This window comes from Sus scrofa, chromosome 12 (genome assembly GCF_054392235.1).
Source record: "Sus scrofa isolate SSC_HxYL_T2T_F1_AM1 chromosome 12, Sscrofa_HxYL_maternal_Yorkshire_Landrace_v2.0, whole genome shotgun sequence".
NCBI lineage: Eukaryota > Metazoa > Chordata > Mammalia > Artiodactyla > Suidae > Sus > Sus scrofa.
The window spans coordinates 58647218-58670558 of NC_139394.1; the positions used below are offsets into that span (position 1 = coordinate 58647218).

The following is a 23341-nucleotide window of genomic DNA, read 5'->3' on the forward strand; positions in this document are numbered from 1 at the left end:
GAGATGAAAGGGTACCACATCGGCTGCATTTGTTGCTGGAGATTAAGAGTTCAGTGTGGGGGTCCAGAGTCACCAGTCTGACTGCACACAGGGCAGGGGTGGCAAGCCCTGCAGCCGACTCCACACCACACTCACCTCTGTCTCCCTGAGCCGTTTTGTTCAATTAGTATTTATTAACCCTTTCTGGATGTTAGCACTGTTCTAGGCACAAAGGGGAAGAGATGTTTCCCAGTTGTCCACCTATTTCAGGTCTAGGAGTAAATGACCACAGGAGCAACTGCGTAACACCTGAGAGTTAAGTCAAGGAGTAGAAAGGGATCCAAGAAACAGCAAAATGCCCTCAGAAAAGGAATGGGGGGAAAGCTGAGAAGCCCAGACCGCAGGGTTCACCAGGCTGAGGCCCTGGGCTCATGAACACATTATCGATTCCTGGTGCCCCCTTGTGGCCACTTTTGGGATCACACTTTGCCCTGCCCAAGGTCAGGTTCCTTGGCAAAGCTCAGTCTCTTCCAGATGTATCTTCTCAACCTTCTTGTTTTACCTGCAGATCCAACACCCTTCCCACTGGTTAGGAAAAGATCTTAAACCACCACCTGGTTACTCATTACACATTTATTGTACATTTTCACAATCTGGATGCGCCACAGAATTGGGGGCATGGGGTGAGGGAAGGCGGGGCAGGGGACACTGGGATAATAAGGGGGTCTAGAACACAGCACCCCCACCCCCAGCATCTTTCCCTACCCTTTCACAACACAGCTTTGATCTCCCTGCTCCCCCTCCACACAGAAACCTTTGAGTGTGGGGGGAAGAGTTTAGGCGGTCCCTTCCAGTGGCAGGTTAAGGGACTGCACCCTCAGACCCCCAAAATTGTGCCATTAAAAAAGACGTTACATCCTTCCTTATCATTTCACCTAAGGAGGAGACAGCTCTCTCTGGGCTCCACCACCCTGGAGAGGGGAAAGAATCACCACCTTCCGGCAAGTCCCACACACACATTGGCAGTGACTAAAACCCCTGCCCCGAATTCAGGGGGGCAATCAGAGGAGCTGATAGGGCAACACCCCCCAAATGGGTGAGGAGGGCTTTCAGTCAAACCCCCAGCAGGGGTGGGGCCAGAGATTTCAGGCAGGAATTGGGAGGATTCTTTGCCCTGCCCCACTCCTCCCCAAGGCAGTGATGACCCCACACACACAGGTAGCCACCTCTCCCAAGAAAAATCAGATTGTGGCCAACCCCCAACTCTCCTGCTGGGAGGAGGAGGAGGCGGGTCAGGCAGATGGGAGGGAGGGAGACCCCATGGGAATGTCAATTGAGCACCCCACTTGAAAACTGGGGAGCAGGAATGTGGGGAGAGACTCCAAGTGGCAGAATTATTGGTCCATCATAACACACTGAACTCCAAGACACGTACACACCAGCTGGGGGGAGGGGAAGGAGGGACAAGAGGTTTGGAAAATCGGGGAAGGGGAGGCAAACTGGACTGGAGGGGCTCGGAGAGGGCAATTCTGGGGGCCAGAACAGCCTGACACCCCCAATGCCCAGGCTCCCTACCACCTGCAAGTAATGTCATGCAAATGAAAAGTGTGATACAAGGACCAGACCAATAGGGACTAACTCCTCAGTAAAAAAGAAACACAAGTTGAAAGAATGAACAGAAGCCTGATGGAGAAAAAAAGGAAACCAAAAGGGATGTCAGTATGCAAATGATGCTAATTAACATGCTGGAAGCTCCCAGAAGACCTTGGGATTCTTAGGACCAAAAGGGACCAGTCTCAGAGCCTCCCAATGATGCAAAGAAGATGCACCTAGGGAGTCCTGGACAGCTGCTTTTCTTTTTTTTTTTTTTGTCGGGGGGTGGGGTGGGGTGAGGGGGTGTATGGGGAAGACCAGGGCGGGAGGAAGGATCAGCTAAATCCAAGGGAAGGAGGGGAGGAAGAGGGACTATTGCATAGCAGATGCAAATGAAGGGAGTTGGGGCCGGTGAGGAAGAGAGGGAAAGGAGAGGAGAGGAGGGGCAAAAGGAGGCGATGGGAACCTCAGGAAGGGGTGTTAAGGACAACCGGAAAAATCTTCTAGTAATAAAACTACAAACAGACCAAATATATATAATATTATATATGTATAAATAACAGCTGGCTATTTACAAGGGGGCACACACACGACACACACACGCGGATCCCGGGGGAGGAGGGGGCTGGAAGATATGGCTGAGAGGTGGAGGAGCGGCTGGGGATGGGGGGGAGAGGCCCTTCTCTGGGCAGGGCAGGCTCCTCAGGGGTTTAAGAGCTGAAGTAAACTGCAGAGAGGGAAAGAGAAGGAAGAAGAGGGGAGAAAGAAAGAGAAAGAGAGAAAGCAGCGTGTCAGGCCCGGCCCTGCTCCCACCTTCCCCACCTCCCAGCTGGCTGACCGTCCCTTCCCCTCCTGGTCTCAGATCCTCCATCTGTAAAGCAAGGAAGCTGCACAGGTCAGCTTCAAGGTCTCCTCAACGTCACGGTATGGCTTTGGGGCCACAGACCCCGAATCCTCGGAGCCTCTGAGACCACAGCTCTCAACCAATAGGGTGGTTGGCTTCCTAGCCATTTCTCAAGCCCCTGAGTCTTCGCTGCTCCCCCACACCCCAATTCCAGGGTTCCCATACTGGACAAACCCAAAGGGTCCTCAAGGGAGCAGTGGAGATCTCCACCGGCTTTCCGGTTTCCAAAAATCTTACCAGAAATTGCCCAGAACCAGGCAAAGTACAAGCTCAACAACATTGAGGTTTGGGGTGCTAGATGAATCAGAACTGCTATTGGCAGCTCTGTGTGCTCTTTGCTGAATAGTAAAAACGAGGTTAATGACCTTCAAAACCCAGACGTCAGGGGGGAAACCTCTCCAACAAAGGGGCCCGGCCACTCCCGCCCGACTCACCAATGATGATGATGAGGATGATGGCGCAAATCACTCCCAAGATGATCATCATCTGGGGGCGAGAAGGGCCGGTCAGGGAGACAGGCGGGGACACTCCCGGCCACCCACCACTCCTCCGGCCTCCACCCTTACCTTGAGGTTTTTCCACCAATATTTGCGCTTGAGCTTGGCTGCACTTGTTTCAAACTGGGAGGCCCCCGCCTGGAGTGCGTCGGCGCGGTCGTCCAGTTCCGACAGCTTCTGGTCCCGCTCCAGGACCTTGTCCACGTTCACCCTCATAATGTCCACCACCTGCGGGAAGGGCGCGGGGATGGGGGGGGAGACCCATCTCAAAGGGCTCTCCTCAGCCAGGAGCCCACGTACGAGACATGCACCCTAGGGCTGTCTGGCTGACATGCAACAACATATGCGGAGCATGCCCAGCACACCTGGGGACATGCAAGGAGCACACGTCAGAGGCATGCTGGTGGCCAGACATCTCATATCACAGCAGCACCCTCTATTTACCGAGCCTCAAGCAGCCTGCGGGTCACGAGAGCACACCCGCCCAGGGTGAAACGGCGCAGGCCAGCAAGGCTAACACCCCACGGCCCTCCCAATTACACGACGTCAGGAACGCGGCTTGGTATGTTTTTGTCTCCGAACGCGAAAACGTGAACTGCCATCACCCTCAACCCACGATGGACCCCCAGACCGCTTTGCCATCCTCAGGGTCGTTCCCACTGCCTCTGCCCCCCCCACAACTCACCTCATCCACCTGGGCCTGGGTCTGCTGCAGTCTCCTGTTACTGGTGAGGTTTGGAGGGGGCGCGGGGGGGCCTCCCTCCCCAGCTGGGGCGGCGGGGGGTGCGGTCGCAGCGGTTGCCGACCTGAGGGGCACCGACGGATTAAGATCCAGGCCCTGGAGCCCTCGGCCCCGCAGCGAGGGCTCCGCCCATCCGTCTGTCCATCCATCCGTGCCCCCCTTCCTCCTTCTCGGGAGGAGAGCCACCCGAAGGGAGCCATGGCCTTCGCCCGGCCCCGCGGGCAAGCGGCCGCGTGACCTTGAGGGAGGCCCCCTCCCCCCTCCGGGCCTCAGTTTCCCCGCCTGTCAAATGAGGGCGACCTCACAGCCACGGTCGGGGGGACCCGCAATGAAAGGCGGCAGCGATGACAGGGGCGGGGCGGGCGGACCCTGCGTCTGCTCCCTCCGGCGCCAGCGCCCGCGCGGCCGGCCGGGGACCCGGGGCTCTCCGGCTGCCCGCGCGCCGTCACGGGCGCCGGCCTGGCCTCCGGGCGCGCGGGGGGCGCGGGCTGGACCCCGAGCCCTTCCCAGGCTCGGACGCAGGGGCGGCGGCCGGCGCGGGCAGCCGGGGCGGGCGCAGGCGGCCGACTCACATGGCGGGGGCAGCGGGCGGAGGACTTGGCAGCAGCAGGGGTGGCGGTGGCGGCGGCGGCGGCTCGCGCTGGCTCCGACTGGCGCTGGCTGCCCGGGACGGGAAGATGGCGGCCGCACGTCACCCACATCCGGGCACTGCGGGCGGGGGCGGGGCGCCGCGGGCCACTCGGCGGCAGCCGGGCCGCGGGGGCGGGGCGTGGGGGCGGGGCGCGGGGAGCGCAGCCCGCCCCGCGGCGGGGCCCGCGAGGCGGGGCCCCCGGCCTCTCCCTCCACGGCCCGAGCCTGGGGGCCGCGGCTTACCCACACCCACGGCCCGACCCTGATGGCACCCCTCGGCCCCAAACACCTCCTCCGCGAGACCCGTCCGCACCCCACCCCGACCCAGGTCTCAGCCCGCCCCCACGGTCCCAACGCCTGTTGACCGGTCTTCGGCATTTCAGATACGGGCGGGAGATGGGAAATCAGAAGGGTCACGTGCAGGTTCCGGGGCGATGCAGACAGGCGAGACCCCGCGGCTGAGGTGGAGTGGTGGCAGCTGGTCCCCAAAGCTTGCCCGCAGGTGGAGATCTCAAAGGAGGTCTGGGACAAGGAACTCTCTCCTCACAGCTGGGGTTCAGACCAGGGGTCCTTGGCAGCCTGGGCCTGACCGACAAGAGGCAAGCTTAGGGGCCTAGGAGGAAGGCAAGAGGCTGCCCCGTGGCGCTGCTTCAGGTGCGCCTGCAGACTGGCCCAAACCTGGCTCTGACCCAGAGTTGGATCAGCTACCCTGCAGCGGGAGGGCTCAGCCTCTGACCCCAGGCGAAAGGACAGAACTTTAGCTTTTACGTTTTGTTTTTTCCCTGGGGGGGCAGGACAGTAAGGAGGCAAAGGCAGTCCCTGCCTCCTGGGTGTGACCTTGGATAGCCCTTTGCCTGTCTCTGGACCCCAAATAGATTACATACTAGACACTACAGGGGTATTTGTTAAATGGCTTGATCCGGGACATGGTAGGAGATTATCCCCGGCCCCTTCCATCCCTGACTTGTCTCTGTTTAGATCCTCCAAACAGACCCAGCAGTTCACACACCCCCTCTGCTCATTCTCAGCAGGACTGGTCCCCTCAGAGAGGACAGGCTGAGAACAGGTGAGCTGCCTGTCCTGTGGGGTAGGTCAGATCAGCCTAAAGAGTAAAGAAGGTGGTACCTTGGGGGGGGGGGGTGGCTAGTGGCCCTGGAGCGAGGGTGCTCACTGCAACCCTGGAAGTGGGCAGAGGGGGCTGGTGGCCTTGGTCTCTGAGACAAACAGGAGCTGGCTTCCTCCCTCCCCCACCCAGGCCTCCCAGGGCCTCCGGGTGTGACAACCTCCCCCATGCAGCACCCCACCCCCTCCCAGCAGAAGCCTGGGCCAGGCTCTGTCACCAGAGGTGTCATTTCCCAGCTGTGTGGGGGAGGTGAGTGAACAGGGAGTGTGTGCGGGGTGCGGGGACTCAGCAGATCTAAGATGCGATGCTCTCAGCTTCTCCCCCTCCTGGGCGCTGCCACTGCCCTGGTCCCATGCACTCACACACACACACACACACACACACACACACACACACAGTGTCTGGGTGGCTCAGTCAATGTGAAAAGGAAGAAAAGAACAGCTTCCCTGAGGGTCCTAGATGACGCTGCAGGGGGCTAGCTCTTGCTTTTTGGCCCTGAGACTACTCTGCTTTCTAGCTAGAGAACAAAAATGCCAGATTCCAGGCTTTTAAGTTCAAAAGCTGTGGTGTCTGTGTCTAAGACAGATTAAGGTTGGAAGGAGATACAAAGAGGCTGGACTTCCCACCGCCACCCTGTCCCAACACCCTAAGCTGGCAGGGGGCAACCAGTGGAGGACCAAACAAGATGTTAGACAGGGGGTTAGGAGTGATCCCCATTCCTGGATGGTCAAGTCCAGGGGACGTGCAAGGGACAGAACCTGGGATAAATTGGAGGAGCTAAGGCCATGGGGTGTGGCTTGGAAAGCTGGCACATTGCTGTTGCCCTCAGAGTCTGGGGGCGGCAGCAGCAGAATCGAGATGGGAGCATGGAGTTCTCTTGTGGCACAGTGGGTTAAGGATCCTTGGGTCGCTGCTGTGGCATGGGTTCAGTGCCCACCCTGGGTGAGGCTGTGTATGATCCATGGAGGCGGAGTCTCAGGAGGATTTATCTTGAAGACAGGACTCTCATTGAGCAGCCCTCTCCACCCACCCCACCTTTGCTGGTGTGCTAAGGAACTCCCCAAATTTTGATGAGTGCTGGAGGCAGGAGAAGAGGAGGGATGGGGAGACCCAGTTCACCTGGAAATGACTAAGAGAATGTTTTCTGCAGGCAGATAGAGTGGAGACCCAAAACAGAGGTAAACGGAACTAAAGAAAGAGAATGCATCTGCAGAGTTCCCGACGTGGTGCAGCAGAAACGAATCCGACTAGCATCCATGAGGACTTGGGTTGATTCCTGGCTTCATTTGGTGGGTTAAGGATCTGGCATTGCCGTGAGCCGCCACGTGGAGCCCAGACGTGGCTCGGATCCCATGTTGCTATGGCTGCAGTGTCGGCCGGCAGCTGCAGCTCCGATTCAAGCCCTCGTCAAGGGTTGGCAGCCAGTTCTCTGGGCGCCACTGTCAAGGCTCCTTCCAAAGATGTGGGAGGAAGTCCAAGTTCACTTCTAATGAGGACCTCCAGGAATTCTGCTGTAGATGACATGGAGGAAACCTTTCATGAAGTTTAATAGTTTTCCTTTATTGTTTTTTCCTCTTCTAACAACTGACTGTAGGTTGGGGTGGAAGGGGGCTGGGTCATTGCCACGGTGACTCATGAAGCTGCTCCATCCACATGGGTCAAAACTGACCCAACTAATAATTAATTTCAGAGACCTTGTGTGTCCCTCAACACAGCAAGGTAAAGAAAAGGCCTTCTAATGAGGAGAAGTGGCCCCCTGGGAATGCTGCCTGGAATGCGGCCCGAGGGGCTGACCCCACCACCCTTGTAGTCATCTACCCTACCCCGTGACCTCTGGCTCTGCCCTCCAATCTGGAAGGCTTGGGGGCTGCCTGCCAAGCCCTGGGATCCTGGAGAGAAGGGAAACTGCCAGGAACCTGCTGAGCGCAAGGTGCCCTACTTGGATGCCACCTGCCTCCAGTTCCCTTTTTTTTTTTTGTCTTTTTAGGGCAACACCCAAGTCATATGGAGGTTCCCAAGATAGGGGTCTAATCGGAGCAGTTGCTGCCGGCCTACACCACAGCCACAGCAACGCCAGATCCTTAACCCACTGAGTGAGGCCAGGGATGGAACCCGCAACCTCATGGTTCCCAGTCGGATTAATTTCCGCTGTGCCACCACAGGAACTCCTGAAAACAATGATTATATGTTTTTTAAATTCATGGTTATATTTTAAACTAGGTAATAGGAAACAAAATGTAAGAGAGGGAGTTCCTGTTGAGCACAGCAGAAACGAATCCGACTAGTATCCGTGAGGATGAGGGTTCCATCCCTGGCCTCACTCAGTGGGTCGGTGACCCAGCGTTGCTGTGAGCTGTGGGGTAGGTCACAGGTGTGGCTTGGATAAAAAGCAAAAAAAATATATATATATACGTATATATATGTGTGTGTGTGTATGTACACATATCTACGCATAAAAGGGTGAACAACAAACCCGTGCTCTGAGCCACCCAAGGCCACTGCCCCACACATCTGCTGTTTCCAGTCTTAGAAATGCTCTGGAATGATTGCTGCAGAGACAAACATAGACGTACATACTGCTTTTTTTCTTTTAAAGAATACAAATGCTAACGGACTATATGCATTTCCCCTTCCTTTTTTTTTTTTTTTTTTTAATTTTCCAATCACAGGTTTGTTTTTTTTTTCCCTTGTTCTCTGTAGTATCTGTTTCTTCCAGATTTCTTTGCTAGCCTTCCGTCCTTCTTTCCTCCCTCCCTTCCTCCCCCCCCCCACTCTCTTTCTTCTTTTTAGGGCCTCTCCTGCGGCATGTGGAGGTTCCCAGGCCAGGAGTGGAATCAGAGCTGCAGCTGCCATCCTACGCCACAGCCGCAGCAATGCCAGATCCGAGCTGTGTCTGCAGTCTACACTGCAGCTTGTGGCACCATCGGATCCTTAACCCAGTGAGCCAAACCCACATCCTCATGGATACTAGTTGGGTTCTTAACCCGCTGAGCCCCAGCGGGAACTCCATGAAGGTTCTTTTTTAAAAGATTTTATTGAAGTATAGTTGATTTACAATGTTACTTTCCGCCAAACAGCAAAGCCATTCGGGTATAAATTCTTTTTCATATTCTTTTCTATCAGGAATAGAATAGGCTATCACAGGATAGTGAGTATAAATCCCTGTGCTATACAGTAGGATCTTGTTTATCCAACCTGTAATACTAATCCCCACATTTGCTAATCACAAACTCCCACTTCCGTCCCCCCCCGCCCCGCAACCACAAGTCTGTTCTCTAAGTCTGTGAGTCTGTTTCTGTTTTATAGATAAGTTCTAAATGAGGGCTCTTTCATTCTACAATCCCAGGCACTGTGCTGGCGCCGGGAGTCACAATAATTCACAAGAAAAGAGATCATTAAAACACAGCATGTTTGTTAATTATACCTCAATAAAGCTGGAAGGGGGGAAAAAAAAAACACCCACCATGATCTTGGATGTAATGTTCAAGACACTCGCCAACACAGCTCAGACAGACCTAAACCAGAAGCGAGACTCAGGGCTCACGTGACTGGAATGAAGCTGCAAACGGCAGGATCCAGGCACCCTCCTGACGTCATCAGGGATCTGGTTCTGTTTCCAGCTCTGCTGGCCTCTCACTTAGCTTCCTTTCCAAACAGGGATCATAAGCAGCTGCAAGCTCAAATTCTTTTAAAAAGCTAGTTTTTTGGTTTTTGTTTTTTTTTAATGAATGTGCTTCAAAATTCCTCAATTTCCAAAAAAAAAGAAAAAAACATTTTAACTTCCAAAAGTTCTGCCGTTCCCTGGGGGCTCAGCAGGTTAAGGACTCAGCATCGTCACTGCTGTGGTGTGCAGGTTAGATCCCTGGCTCCAAAGCTTTTGCACGCTACGGGCGCAGCCAAAAATAAATAAATAAATAAACAACCGCAAGTTCAAAAAAAAAAAAAAAAAAGGATAAAATCTTTTTAATTAAAAAATCCCTCTAATTCCAAAAGTTCAAAAGAACACATGAAGAAAGTCTCCCACCCTCCCAGCCTCTGCCCTTCAACCACCAGTTTCTGCCAGTACAGCGTGCCCCCCCTCTGTGCACATAGCTTTCCTTTGTTTTGTTTTGTTTTTAAAACAAATGTAAGAAACTGCATGAACTGTTCTGTAACTTGCTTTTGTCAGTCAAGAAAGAATCTTGGAGATTGTTCCATAATGGTGTATGAGGTTGGCTGCACGGTATTACACCGTAATGAAATTTAACCAAGCCCCTGTTGACAGACTGCTGTTTCCAGTCTTTCGCCAAAACAAGCAAAGCCTGCGAAGAACAATCTATAAGTGCCTATGCGATCGTGGGCAAATATATAGGGCTAGTTCTTAGAGGGGAAAATCCATGGTCAAGGGGCATGGGTCTTTGTGATTTTTATTTTCTTTTTAGGGCCGCACCCGCAGCATTTGGAAATTCCCAGGCTAGGGGTCAAATCGCAGCTACAGCTGCTGACCTACACCACGGCCACAGCAACACGGGATCAGAGCCACGCCTTGACCTACACAACTCAAGGCAACGCCGGATCCTTAACCCACTGAGCAAGGCCAGAGATCGAACCCGCATCCACATGGATCCTGCTTGGGTTCCTTAACCGAGGAGCCATAAGGGAAACTCTGTGATTGTGATTTTTATTTGATGGAATATTGCCAAGTTGCTCTCAGCTGGATATGTTGTCACCTTTTACTCCCAGCAACAAACAGGTGAGGCCTGTTGACTGGAACCCATACCCTCTTTAAACTCTATGAAACTTTCTGGACCATGCAAATGTAGGGTAGGCATGATTTGCGTTTCTCTTACCGTGAATGAAGCTAGCTCTCTCTTCATATATTTGAGAGTTCTTTATATCTCCTTTTCTGTGAAATATCTGTGAATTTTTTTCTACATTTTTATTGGGTCGTCAGTATTTTTCCTATAGATTTTTTTTTTTTTTGTCTTTTTGCCATTTCTTGGGCTGCTTCTGCAGCATATGTAGGTTCCCAGGCGAGGGGTCAAATAAGAGCTGGAGCCGCCGGCCTACCCCAGAGCCATAGCAACGCGGGATCCGAGCAGCATCTGCAACCTACACCACAGCTCACGGCCACGTGGGATCCTTAACCCACTCAGCAAGGCCAGGAATCGAACCCGCAACCTCATGGTTCCTGGTCCGATTCCCTCATGGTTCCTGGTCCGATTCGTTAACCACTGAGCAACGGACGGGAACTCCTAATAACCTTTATTGACTAATCCCATTTCCCTACGGAATTTTAGTCTTCTATTTTTAAATTATAAAAAATACTCTATTTTTAAATGATAAAAAAGTGCTTTCACACTGTTGTGCCTCCAATCTCTAGAACTCTTTCGTCTTGCAAAACTTAACCTCTCTACCATTAAACAACTCCCCATTTTCCTCTCCCCCAGCCCTTGGCAACCCCCGTTCTACTTTCCATGGCTATGAATTTGAGCCACCCCCCAGTACGTCATATAAATAGATCAAGCAGTATTTGTCTTTTCATGACTGGCTTATGCTGATTAATAAAGCCACTAATCTCATAATAAAATGAAAATCTATTTTTGACGCTAATTGGCAAAGTCTCTGGTGTTGACTAAGAGAAGTTGAAGTGCTTGTAGCAGCTGCTCCTGGAGTGTGGATGAAGGAATTGGGGTATAGGCAGGTTAAGTGACCTGTTGGTGATCGTACAGCCGAGGAGAGAGGGTGTACCTTACACCTGCGTCTGGCTCCACAGCTTTTGCTCCCAGTCTTTCTTCCCTGAGCCAGGGCTCACATAGGAAAGTCATGGCGAGGAGTTCCCATCCTGGTGCAGCGGAAACGAATCCAACTAAGAAACATGACGTTGCAGGTTCGATGCCTGGCCTTGCTCAGTGGGTTAAGGATCCGGTGTTGCTGTGAGCTGTGGTGTAGGTTGCAGACGTGGCTCAGATCTGGCGTGGCTGTGGCTGTGGTGTAGACCGGCAGCTGTAGCTCCAATTAGACCCCGAGCCTGGGAACCTCCACATGCCGCGGGTGAGGCCCTAAAAAGACAAAAGACAAAAAAAAAAAAAAAAAGCCATGGCCGTGGCGAGCGTGTGCAAAGAGTTCCCTTGTGATGCAGTGGATTAAAGATCTGGCTTTGTCACTGCAGAGGCTGCGTCACTGCTGTGACCCAGGTTTGATCCCTGACCTGGGAATTTCTACATGCTATGGGCACTGCCAAACCAACAAACAACAACAACGGTCAGGGCATGGAGCCCAGGAGCATGAAGACAAGAGGTGGATAAAGTCACCCAAGGAGTAGCGACCATCACCATTTAAGGGGCAAGTGAGGGAGACAACGCAGCAGTGTGTCCCCAGGGACGGGCTGCCTGTGCACTCGCGGTCAGTACTCGTTAGATGAACCTAAGGAGCAGCTAGAACAGCAGCGGGAGGTAAGCCAGGGAAAGGAATTTTCAGAAACAGAGAACAAATTTCAATCAGGGGAGTGTGAGCATATTGGAAAGAGATCAAGCTGAAGTCTGAGAAAGCTCTGGATTTACCAACAAGACAGTCATTGGCAATGAGCAGTTTCTTGGGGTTGTACGCGCAGATAAATGTTTAACAACTCACTCTTGGAGTTCCCGTGTGGCGCAGAGGAAAGGAATCCGACTAGGGACCGTGAGGGTGCAGGTTCGATCCCTGGCCTCCCTCAGTGCTTTAAGGGTCCAGTGTTGCTGTGAACTGTGGTGTAGGCCAGCGGCTGTAGCTCCAATTCGACCCCTAGCCAGGGAGCATCTACATGCCGCCGGTGTGGCCCTAAAAAGCAAAACAAAAAAAACTTACTTTCCAAAAAAAGTATTCATGTATGCAGGTACAAAGTTAATTATAAAAATCTATTTATTTATTTATTTTTTAATTTTTATTTATTTTTTTTTTTTTGCCTTTTTGCTATTTCTTGGGCCGCTCCTGTGGCATATGGAGGTTCCCAGGCTAGGAGTTGAATCAGAGTTGTAGCCACCAGCCTACACCAGAGCCACAGCAACGCGGGATCCGAGCCGCATCTGCGACCTACACCACAGCTCACGGCAACACTGGATCCTTAACCCACTGAGCAAGGGCAGGGACCGAACCCGCAACCTCATGGTTCCTGGTCCGATTCGTTAACCACTGCGCCATGACGGGAACTCCTAAAAATCAATTTTATTGATATATGGGGGAGGGATAAATTAGGCGATTGGGACCGACATACAGACACTACTGTATCTAAGATAGACAGGTAACCAGCACCTGCTGTAGAGCAGGGGTAAATTTTTCCACACTGCAGTAACCTATATGGGAAAAGAATTTGAAAAGGAATGGAGGCGTTCCCGTCGTGGCAGCGCAGTGGTTACAGAATCCGACTAGGAACCATGAGGTTGCGGGTTCCATCCCTGGCCTTGCTCAGTGGGTTAAGGATTCGGTGTTACCATGAGCTGTGGTGTGGGTCGCAGACGTGTCTCGGATCCCGTGTTGCTGTGGCTCTGGCGTAGGCCGGTGGCTACAGCTCCAATTAGACCCCTAGCCTGGGAACCTCCACATGCCGCGGGAGCGCCTAAGAAAAAGGCAAAATGACAAAAATAAAAAGGAATGGATATGTATATATGTACAACTGATTTCCTTTGCTGTACACCTAAACTAACATAACTTTGTAAGTCTATTATACTCCATTAAAATATATTAAAAATAATTTTATTTTGATTTATTTATTATTTTTTTAGTCTTTTTAGGGCCTCACCCACGCGGCATATGTAGGTTCCCAGGCTAGGGGTTGAATTGGAACTGGAGCTGCCAGCGTACAGCACAGCCACAGCAACGAGGGATCCTTAACCCACTGAGCAAGGCCAGGGATTGAACCCTCAACCTCATGGTTCCTAGTGGGATTCGTTTCCGCTGCACCACAAAGGGAACACCTTAAAAATAATTTTAAAAAATTTTACTGATATAAAGGATCTTTAACACAGAATCTGCAAACAGAATATACAATTCTCAGAGTTCCCATCGTGGCTCAGTGGCTAACGAATCTGACTAGGAACCATGAGGTTGAAGGTTTGATCCCTGGCCTCGCTCAGTGGGTTAAGGATCCAGTGTTGCCATGAGCTGTGGTGTAGGTTGCAGACGCGGCTCGGATCCCGCGTTGCTGTGGCTCTGGTGTAGGCCGGTGGCTACAGCTCCGATTAGACCCCTAGCCTGGGAACTTCCATGTGCCATGAGTGAGGCCCTAAAAAGACAGAAAGACAAAAAAAAAAAAAAAAAAAAAAAGTATATATATATACATATATATACACACACACACACACACACACAATTCTCTTGGAGTTCCTGTCGTGACTCAATGGAAACTAACCTGGCTGCTATGCATGAGGTTAAAGAGCCAGCATTGCTGTTAGCTGTGGTGTAGGTCACAGATGCAGCTCAGATCTAGTGTGGCTGTGGTGCAGGCCAGCAGCTGTAGCTCTGATTCAACCCCCTAGCCTGGTAACTTCCATATGCCAAGAGTGTGGCCCTAAAAGGCAAAAACAAATAAACAAACAAAAAACCATACACACATATATATATATACACACATATATATCATGTTCTTTATTGCAAATTCTACTTTTGTATCCATGATTTCATAAATGGAGTTGTATCTTAAGTATAAGTGTAGTTCCAACATGAATGTTGGCTGATATTTTTATTTACATTTTTATGACAAAAATGAAATACTGAAGATATATGAAACTTCACAGGATCCTCAATGATTTGAGTGACTTCTTTGCTGAATCTGATAACAGTTTTCAAACCCTGGGAGAATATTTCCTCCATTTTTGGGGGTGGCTATTCATGATGTAACAATTACAGACAAGAAAGAGATTTATTCTGCATTATTAACATTTTTTCCATCACTTTTTTTTTTTTTTTTTTTTTTGTCTTTTCTAGGGCCGCACCCGCGGCCCATGGAGGTTCCTGGGCTAGTGGTCTAATCGGAGCTGTTGCTGCTGGCCTACACCAGAGCCACAGCTCACGGCAATGCCAGATCCTTAACCCACTGAGCAAGGCCAGGGAATCGAACCCTCAATCTCATGGTTCCTAGTTGGATTCGTTAACCACTGAGCCACAACGGGAACCCCCACCACCTTCTTAAATCTAGACAATCAACAAAGCCTGATAGGTAGCATTGGCCAATTCTGTAGTGTAAATACTCCTGTTCAGGCCATTGTCAAACTACTAACCCGATGTCACTAAGTTGGAAAGATAACACAGCAGTATCATTTTATAGTATTCCCACCAAACAGATACAATAAAGGTAAATAACCTCAAAGGCATATAACAGTACATTTAGAACATAACCAAGAAATAATGCATTTTGATTATTTATCACCTCCGTTTAAAAACATGATTTACAGAGTTCCTGTCGTGGCGCAGTGGTTAACAAACCCGACTAGTATCCATGATAGACCACGGGTTCAATCCGTGCCTAAAAAGACAGTAGAACAAAATGAAAATGTAATTTATTTAATTGCAAGTTTGCATAATTTAACTTTTAAAATATATATATTTTTAAAATCTTTTTAGGGTTGCACTCGCAGCATATGTAAGTTCCCAGGCTAGGGGGATCTGCCTTCACCACAGTCACAGCAACCCAGATCACAGCCACCACCCACATTGGATCCTTTAACCCACTGAAGGAGGCGAGGGATAGAACCCAACTCTTCATGGATACTAGTCCACTTCTTAACCCACTGGGTCACAAGAGGAACTCCTCTCTGTTTTTTTTTTTTTTTATTTTGCTTTTCAGGGCTGCACCCAGGGCATATGGAGGGTCTCAGGCTAGGGGTCGAATGGGAACTGAAGCCTCTGGCCTACGGCACAGCCACGTGGGAACTGAGCCCCGTCTGCAACCTACACCAGAGCTCATAGCAAAGCTGGATCCTCTACCCACTGAGCGAACCCAGGGATCGAACCTGAATCCTGATGGATCCTAGTCAGGTTCATTAACTGCTGAACCATGAAGGGAACCCTAGAAGAGCTCCTCTTTTTTTTTTTTTTTTTTTTTTAATAGCCTCACTCTATGGTATATGGAAGATCTTGGGCCAGGGATTGAATCCAAGCTGTAGCTGTGACTTACACCTGCAGCTGCAGCAACCACTAGATCCTTTAATCCATTGAGCCAGATCCGGGGTGGAACCCCCAGCTCCACAGCAACCTGAGCTGCTGCAGATTCTTAACCCACTGCGCCACAGCAGGAACTCCAACATAATTTTTGATAGTAGCTGATTTTAACAACCTGTCCATAACGTTTGTAAAAATCAAAAAGTCATCTTTCACAAATTGGTAGAGCACATCATTGGTGAAACCCAAACTGCAGTGGGATGTGACTTTCCTAGTCAAGCTACAACTGTGGCCCACAATGTCCACCCCCCCTGCCCATCTGCTTCAGGCACACTCCACGACCTCACTCAAATTGCTCCTGGAGAAGCAACACTTGTACCACTTTGGGCAAATTAATCCCTACTCCATAGCCTCCATAGTCGCCTTTATAGCATTTATCATAATTCGCTATTAAATTACTCTGAGAATACTAGAAATTGTCTCTTGTCTGCCTCCATGAGCCATATCTATCATGCATCTGTGAGGGCCAAGGCGAGTACCGAGCATATTCACATTTATTCCCTCAGTACTACAGCGCTCTGCATATAGGAATTGCTCAGTTTTTGTTTTTTGCTTGGTTTTGTTTTTTGAGTGATAGTAAGAATGAAAGGCTGCCAGAAGGGACAGAGAGCTAGGATAAAATTATCTGTGTGTAGGCATCACCAGAAAGCATCTCCAGGGATGGCTGGGCTCCACCATTCCACTCAGTAATGAATCTAAACATGACCCTGAGAATACACATGCTTTAACACCGACCTTCAGACTCCTGCAGTCTGTGTATATAATGCGAAGCAGCATTCTCTTGAACGTGTTGTCATCACCACCTCCCAGGCAGCAGCAGCAGGGAGTTCCCTGCAGACTACTGAGTGGATTCAGAACCTGGACCAACCTTCCGGTGGAAACTGCAGCCATTGAGACTAAAAAGGAAGCCTGCTCCGCGGCAGAAGGGATTTGAGGAGTTAGCACTACACTAACATCCGCGACAAGAGCCACAATTGAAAAGAAAGTACTAGCAAGAAATAGGAAGTACAACGTCTTCCCTACAACAACAGCTTTCTAACCGTGAAGACCCTGATAAAAAGCGCTGATCGTCAGGAAGAATCAGATAGGAGCAATCAGGGTGTTGCAAGTCCTGATTACGCAGAGCCGTTAATCACGAATCATGCGAGCTCCAATCATCATTTTCCATTCTGCCCTCCCGAAGGAGGAACAGGTAAGGATTATCCTACCTGACGATAAGAACGTTTAGCGTGACATTCCGCACTCTGGGAAAAAGATTCCTCTCAAAGATAGGATGAGTAAACACTGCGTTGGTCCGAGCAACTAAGCCTACTTGGGTTCTTCTGTATATTTTGGTACATTTATTTCCAAATGTTTTAAAATAAGTTTTTCCATTTGGCTATCAAAAATGGATAAGCTAATTCCTCCCAGAATGCTCCACTCACTTACCAGCCGGGTGTCCCACCCGTAAGTACCGCCTTATTTACATATCCCCGCCCACCCTCCCGCCAGACTTCTACCGTAATAACCAAAATAAAAGCGAATATACTATTTTACAGTCCGCAGGCCTAGAAAACAGCCATCACTTTGGCCACCCCAATTTTCATCTGAAATTTTTATAAGTCGATCATATTCTAAAAATATATTTATTACAAAGAACTATAAGCAAAGCACACATAATTTCAGACTCGAGAGATAATTACTATTACACTGATACCCTCCATGACGCAGTTTTGGAGGAAGAGCTGGAGCCTCTGACTTCCTTCTTCCAGGAACGGTGAGCGATCCCTCGCTCTTCCAGCCTTCATCCGTACTTCCGGTCATGAAGGTATCAGAAAGGTTTCTTTTTCAGCCCAAAGACGCTGATGAATAACGCTATTTCAGTGACGGCTGGGAGGGCACTGCGGAAGATAGGTGGTGGTTTCGGGGTCCCCTTCATCCAATAAAAAAATCCAAATCCCCAAGCCAGAGATACCACCCCCAAATGTAGGAGGGAGGGGACTTCAAAAAAGGATGTTGAGTGGATCTGATATTTTATACATGGAGTAAAGAGCTGGGTGAGGGAAATCTTCAGATTTAGAGTTAATGTTGCTTTCCCATGCCCAAACATTGGGTGCTACCGTACCTGCAGAAGACAAAAATGTACCAGTACGTGGTGCATTCCCAACGCTCAAATATGAAAAAGGACAGGGCCACAGATGCACTACAGTGAGCCCCAATGGCTTGGAACACACTAGAGTCAAGGAAATCCTTTGGATCAATAGGTAGTAATGGGTCAGAAAAGGCCGGTTTGGGGGCTGGCATCTACATTCAGGTTTACATCCTAGGAAGCGGGGCACCTCTTGCTCCTCTTACCACACTGCAAAGGCCAGAGCCAGCAGCCCTGAATCCTGAGTTTTAGGGCAGCCATGTGAGTAGAGGAGCTGAGTCTGCACAGCTGGGACCTTAAGCAACCCCCACCCCATATCTAGCCTGGACCGTTCAGGTGAGGTAGTAGCCTCCCCATCTGTTCCAAGCACTCTGTGACCTTTTACTCTCTGCTGGAATCACTTTCCAGCACCCTGGTCCTCCCTGACCACAATTCAAGTACCAAAGCCTTCCCTAATCCATCTCCCTCACGTCCTCTGTCTCGTCTGTGTCCCCACAAGCTTCATATCTTTACACATCCCGTGGCACAGTGCTTATCACACGGAATTACAGATGTCTGTCTGTGTCTAACTCTTCCTCAAGGTAGAAAATTGTGTTTTACTCCCATTTTGAGATCTCCAGTGACTGATGTATAGCAGGAGCTTAACAGATGCCCAAAGATTGTATTAAATCTCCCACAGTGCCTAAGAAGATTTCTCAACTGGAGGGACTCTGTTTGCCTACTAGAACAAACACCAATGTACCAGAAAGGCCTAGTTAGGTGGCGGAGAGGAGCTGTGATGAAAATGGCCGGTGCAGGAAAGGTGCACGGAAGAAAGGATACAGATGAGGCTCTGGGTGCTGTTGAACATGGAAACTCCTGAGAAGAAACCGACCAGCTCCACTGCAAAGAGGCCCAGGGTGACAGAAAGCGCTGCCACCAGCCTGCAGAAAGGAAGGGTGTGGGCTTAGGCCTCTTGAACTTTTTCTAAGACCCCTTCACTTCCACGACTGCTTAATTCTGACCACCCTGCCCCAGGTGCTCACTGAATATCCTGCTTCTCATACTCCTCAGGGGTGAACGTGAGAGGCAGGCAGGCCTGGATGTTGCTGTCCTGAGGAGCAGGGCAGAAAGAAAGAAGTTGAGAGAGGGGCGGCGGTGGCGGGGTGGGGGCGGGGGGGGGAGCACCCGACCGGGTAAAGCCCCCGGGGAGAGGCGTAGAGTGGGGCCAGGACCACTCCAAGGTGGGAGCGTGGACTAACGGAGCGGGGCCGTGGGTCTTACCCTGGACCAGAATAAGGTGATGACGACCACCAGATGCGCCAGGAGCGTCAGGAAGCGAGAGGGCACGAGCCCCGAGACCCGGCTCATGGCCCCCAGGGGACGGGGTACTGCCTGGAGCAGAGGCCGGGGTTTCTAGGGCTGGAAACTCGGGGAGGGCCAGTCCTCAAGTCTCCTAGGCTAGCAGACAAAAATCCGACGTTCGCCTCCTTCCCGCTCGCGCTGGCACCGCCCAGTTGCCTTGGTAACTGCGGTAGCTGGTGCTGCGACCGGATCTCTGAAAATCTCGCGAGAGCATTAAACTGTCAAGCAGCTGCGTGCCGTCGCGGGACTGCAAGTCAGGTTGCGTCGTACTTGATTCCGGCCGGAGGCCGATTATCCGTTGCCTGGTCACTAGCAGCCGAGCGGTCAGCACCGAGTGTGCGGTGGCGCTGCCCTGCATCGTCCAGTCTGCCCGCGCAGCGCCGGCGAACGGAAACCCTCCGGGCCTAGCCTGGGACCCCCCCCTTCTCCGGATGCCCACGCCGGGTGCAGCCCGACCCCCAACCCCTGCTGCGTTGTCCCGGATGAACCTCCGGACACGGCTGTCTGTGCCTGAGGCCTGGATGCTCTCTCTCCTTCCCTCCTCCGCATTCCTTTAGCTCCCACGTGCCCTGGGCCGAACGTGGAGAGGTGGATGTGCCTATGTTGTCCGGCTGCCACTTGTTGTCCCAGAGCCCCTGGTCGTTGGAGGACCCCATACCTGCACCTTCGTTGATTCTAGTTCCCCCTCCCTCACGCCCCAGACACCTTTGCTCAGACTGGTGAGGGATTTGCACATCGCGGAAAGTGGCCCGCTCTCTTGGACTAGGGTGTGCCCCAAGAAGTGTGTTTGGGGAAGAGAGGGAACAAAGAGGACCAGAAAGGGCTGGGGATGGGGGTGGAGGCAGGGAATGAGACCTTGCGTCCCCGGGAGGCCAGGAGCGAGGGTGTCGATGCAGACTCTGCAAGGATTTCCTTATCTCTTTGAGGCGTGGGCACTTGACTTTGCCCAGCTACTATCCAAGCATCTCTCACTATCAGCGACCTCCCTGACCTTTGGGCCTCAAAAGGGTTCCAGGCAGAACGGAAAGTTCTGGCCGGAGTTCATTTCTCATATGCACAACCTCACAGGGACCTCCCTACCCTCTTACCGGATCATCGCTCTTCTTCCCGTTGCCAATGATAATAATCAATAAAGGATCTAAAATAAGAATTGAAGAAAATTTCATTTGAGCCAAACTACTGAGTAGCCCTGAATCTGCTTCCCATATCACTCTTAGAAACTGCTCAGAAGATGCATGATTTCCAGCACTGTATTATATCCTGTCAGAACAAAGAATATTAAACAAGTCGGGGCTGCAATTCTTCAAGATTGAAAAAAAAAAAAAAGAACAGGCCAGCACCTACGCAGTGAGTTAGTATGTCCTTGGCACCTGGGAAGGGAGTCTTATCATCCAGGGAGTGCCAGCACTGGCACCCCAGGAAGAGGGCACATTATTTTTAACAATGGGTATTCTTTTCTTCTGGTTCCTGTGCCTGTTTCTATAACAATTAAAGCAGATGTGGAATGTTTGACAGGCCACAAATAGGCTTTCGTGTGTGTGTGTGTGTGTGTGTGTGTGTGTGTGTGTGTGTCTTTTTAGGGCCGCACCTGCGGCATATGAAAGTTCCCAGGCTAAGGATTGAATCTGAGCTGCGCCACAGCCACACAGGATCCGAGCCGCATCTGCAACCGACACCACAGGCCACAGACAACGCTGGATCCTTAACCCACTGAGCGAAGCCAGGGATTGTATCCACTGTCCTCATGGATACTAGTCGGGTTCATTAACCACTGAGCCACCACGGGGACCTCCCAAAGAGGCTATTTTAGTTAGCATAAAATTCAGGTTAACTCATGTGTCAGCCAGAATGTCTTCCCTAGATCTCAATGTGTGACAACTTATTTTATCAATTTTATCAATACTCTCCATCTTATGCTTCTAGGCTGATTTAAACGACAAGCCCAAGAGGCATTTTTTATTTCTTCATTCATTCAACAAATACTCATTGACCAGCTAGTAAGTCCCAGGCACTGTGCTGGGCTCTTGTACTTGAGAAACAGACAGAAGTCTCTACCTTTGTGGGGGTCAGAGAGACTGACATGAAATATGAAAACAAATAATGAATCTGCATGATAATAGCACCATAAAGAAAAAATATTTAAAGGGAAATATTAGAATAATGTGGTCAAGGAAAATGTCTTTGAAAATGGGTCGTTTGGGGGAGTTCCCATTGTGGTGAAGCAGAAAGGAACCTGAATAGTATCCATGAGGATGTGGGTTCGATGCCTGGCCTTGCTCAGTGGGTGTGGTGTAGGTACCAGATGTGGCTTGGATCTCACGTTGCTGTGGCTGTGGTGTAGGGCAGCAGCTATAGCTCCAGTTCGACCCCTAGCCTGGGAACCTCCATATGCTGCGGCTTTGGCCCTAAAAGAGGGGGGAAATGAAGAAGAAAAGGGGTTGTTTTTTCTTAAACTTTGTTTTAGGTAATGTGGTCAGGAATGCGAGGAAATGCTTTTCTCTCTGTGAAATAAAGGGATTTCCTTCTACTAAACCAGTGGGTGAGGGGTGGAGGCATAAATTGGGAGTTTGGGATTAACATATACATAATTACTGTATATGTAATAGATAACCAAGGACCTACTGTATAGCACAAGGAAGTATATCCAATATTTTGTAATAACCTACAAGGGAAAAGAATCTGAAAAAGAAATCAGTTATATATGTACAACTGAATCACTTTTCTGCACACCTGGAAATAACACAACACTGTAAATCAACTCTGTCAATAGTAAATACATAAACCAGTCTCGGTGAAAAAACTTAGAAGACAAAGAGATAGTCAAAAGATATTTCCTCAAAGTCATTGAAAGACAAAGACCGAAGAACTCTCCCAGATTAAGGGAAACTAAAGAGATGGGACAAATTTGACACGAGTGATTGAATGTATGATCGTAATGAATCTTGGATCAGGAAAAAAAATTTTTTATTATAAAGAACATCAGTGAAACAATTGGCAAATTTGATAAGGTTTCTAGCCTAGAAATAGTATTGGGTCGGTATTAATTTCCTGACTTTTTGATAATTCTACTGCCTCTGTGGAAGAGAATGTCCTTGTTTGGACTTTTCTCCTGGGAATAGAAAGCCCAGGCCTTGGGAGCCAAGGGCCCCCAGACAGTTTAAGGCGCCCGAGTGTTCACAGGTTGACGGGAGCACTGTCCCAGAGTGAAAGTGAGGAAAGCCCGGGACCTGAGTTTGCACAATTTTTCCAAGGTCCCTGGAGCAAACAGAATGAAGAGAAGTCAGCTGTGTGAAGCTTGGGGGAAAGAGCATCCCAGGCGAGGAAGAGCAAGTGCAGTTTCTTAGGTGGGAATAGGCCCAGTGTGTTTGTTGGACAGAAACAGAGGTGTATGTGTGTGTGTGTGTGTGAGAGAGAGAGAGAGAGAGAGAGAGAGAGAGATGCCTAGTAATGGAAGGGGAAGAGGTCATGGCGAGGTGGGATGAGAGGAGGGACATGGCCTTGCAGCCATGGGGAGGGGTAGGCTCAGATTTCCATCATAAACACAGATGACTTTGGTTGTAAGATGGAGAATGGATTTTAAGATTTTAAGCAGAAGGTTTGGGAAGAATCCAGAGTTACCCAGGAAGGACAGGATGAGATGGGACCAGGGTAAACCAGGAGGTGGAGTAAAGTGGAAGGAAACTAGAGATGGTTAGACGATAAAGTCTGAACATGTTGCCGAGGGTGGGTGAGAAAAAGGGAGAGGTCAAGCATGACATGGGCTCCAGCAGCTGGAAGTTTAGGGCATTCTGCTCATAACAGCCTCCCTGCCCTGGCGACCTATAGATAGAACGGGGTAGTCGCAGTTCACATTGTGAATTAGTAAACAGCAGTCATTTAAGTCTGTCCTGTCACTTTTCACGACCTTGGTTCAGAGAAGCCTGCTCTGGTCTCACAAAAGCGAGTTTTGGTGCCACCCTGTGGCCACAGAAGGTATTGCCGGCGACCAAATTCCTAGGGGTCGCTAGTAACCCACAGGTCCCAGCATTTGAACTGTTCATCAAATAATCTGGAAAAACTTTTTTTTTTTTTTTAAATCACAGAAACATTCAAAAGTGAAAAAATAAAGAAAATAGCACAACGAACCTCTTTGAAGTCTTCCATTCTGCTTCAGCAATTACACCACTGCATGGCCAATCCCTCAGTCCCACAGCGAATTTGAAGCGAATTTCAGGCATCGCCAAATAGT

At 50.3% G+C, this 23341-nt stretch overlaps 2 protein-coding genes and 1 non-coding gene across 6 annotated transcripts; all 3 read right to left on the reverse strand.

Moving 5' to 3' along the window:
• Positions 1-597: 597 nt before the first annotated feature.
• On the reverse strand, positions 598-4377 carry VAMP2 (vesicle associated membrane protein 2). The gene is made up of 5 exons (XM_003358281.6): positions 4288-4377; positions 3659-3779; positions 3043-3201; positions 2911-2962; positions 598-2299 (listed from the first exon to the last, which is right to left on the reverse strand). Coding segments are annotated over exons 1-5 (351 nt in total). The 5' UTR covers positions 4290-4377; the 3' UTR covers positions 598-2282.
• Positions 4378-14040: 9663 nt separating this feature from the next.
• TMEM107 (transmembrane protein 107) lies at positions 14041-19263 on the reverse strand. Of its 4 annotated transcripts, XR_014821844.1 has the most exons (6): positions 19033-19263; positions 18795-18862; positions 18592-18692; positions 17746-17842; positions 16377-17521; positions 14041-14946 (listed from the first exon to the last, which is right to left on the reverse strand). XR_014821844.1 is itself a non-coding variant. In XM_013990058.3 (5 exons), exons 1-5 carry the CDS (start codon positions 19117-19119, stop codon positions 17452-17454), a joined length of 423 nt encoding a protein of 140 aa, XP_013845512.1. In that variant the 5' UTR covers positions 19120-19263; the 3' UTR covers positions 14041-17451. The 4 variants fall into 4 exon arrangements, 3 of the variants coding, with proteins under 3 accessions (XP_013845512.1, XP_084842272.1, XP_084842273.1); XM_013990058.3 differs by having other exon boundaries at positions 14041-17521; XM_084986146.1 differs by lacking the exon at positions 17746-17842 and having other exon boundaries at positions 14041-17521; positions 18512-18692.
• LOC146398394 (U8 small nucleolar RNA) lies at positions 16721-16856 on the reverse strand. Its single transcript, XR_014822121.1, has one exon. It is a non-coding gene; the product is annotated as a U8 small nucleolar RNA (small nucleolar RNA).
• Positions 19264-23341: the final 4078 nt, after the last annotated feature.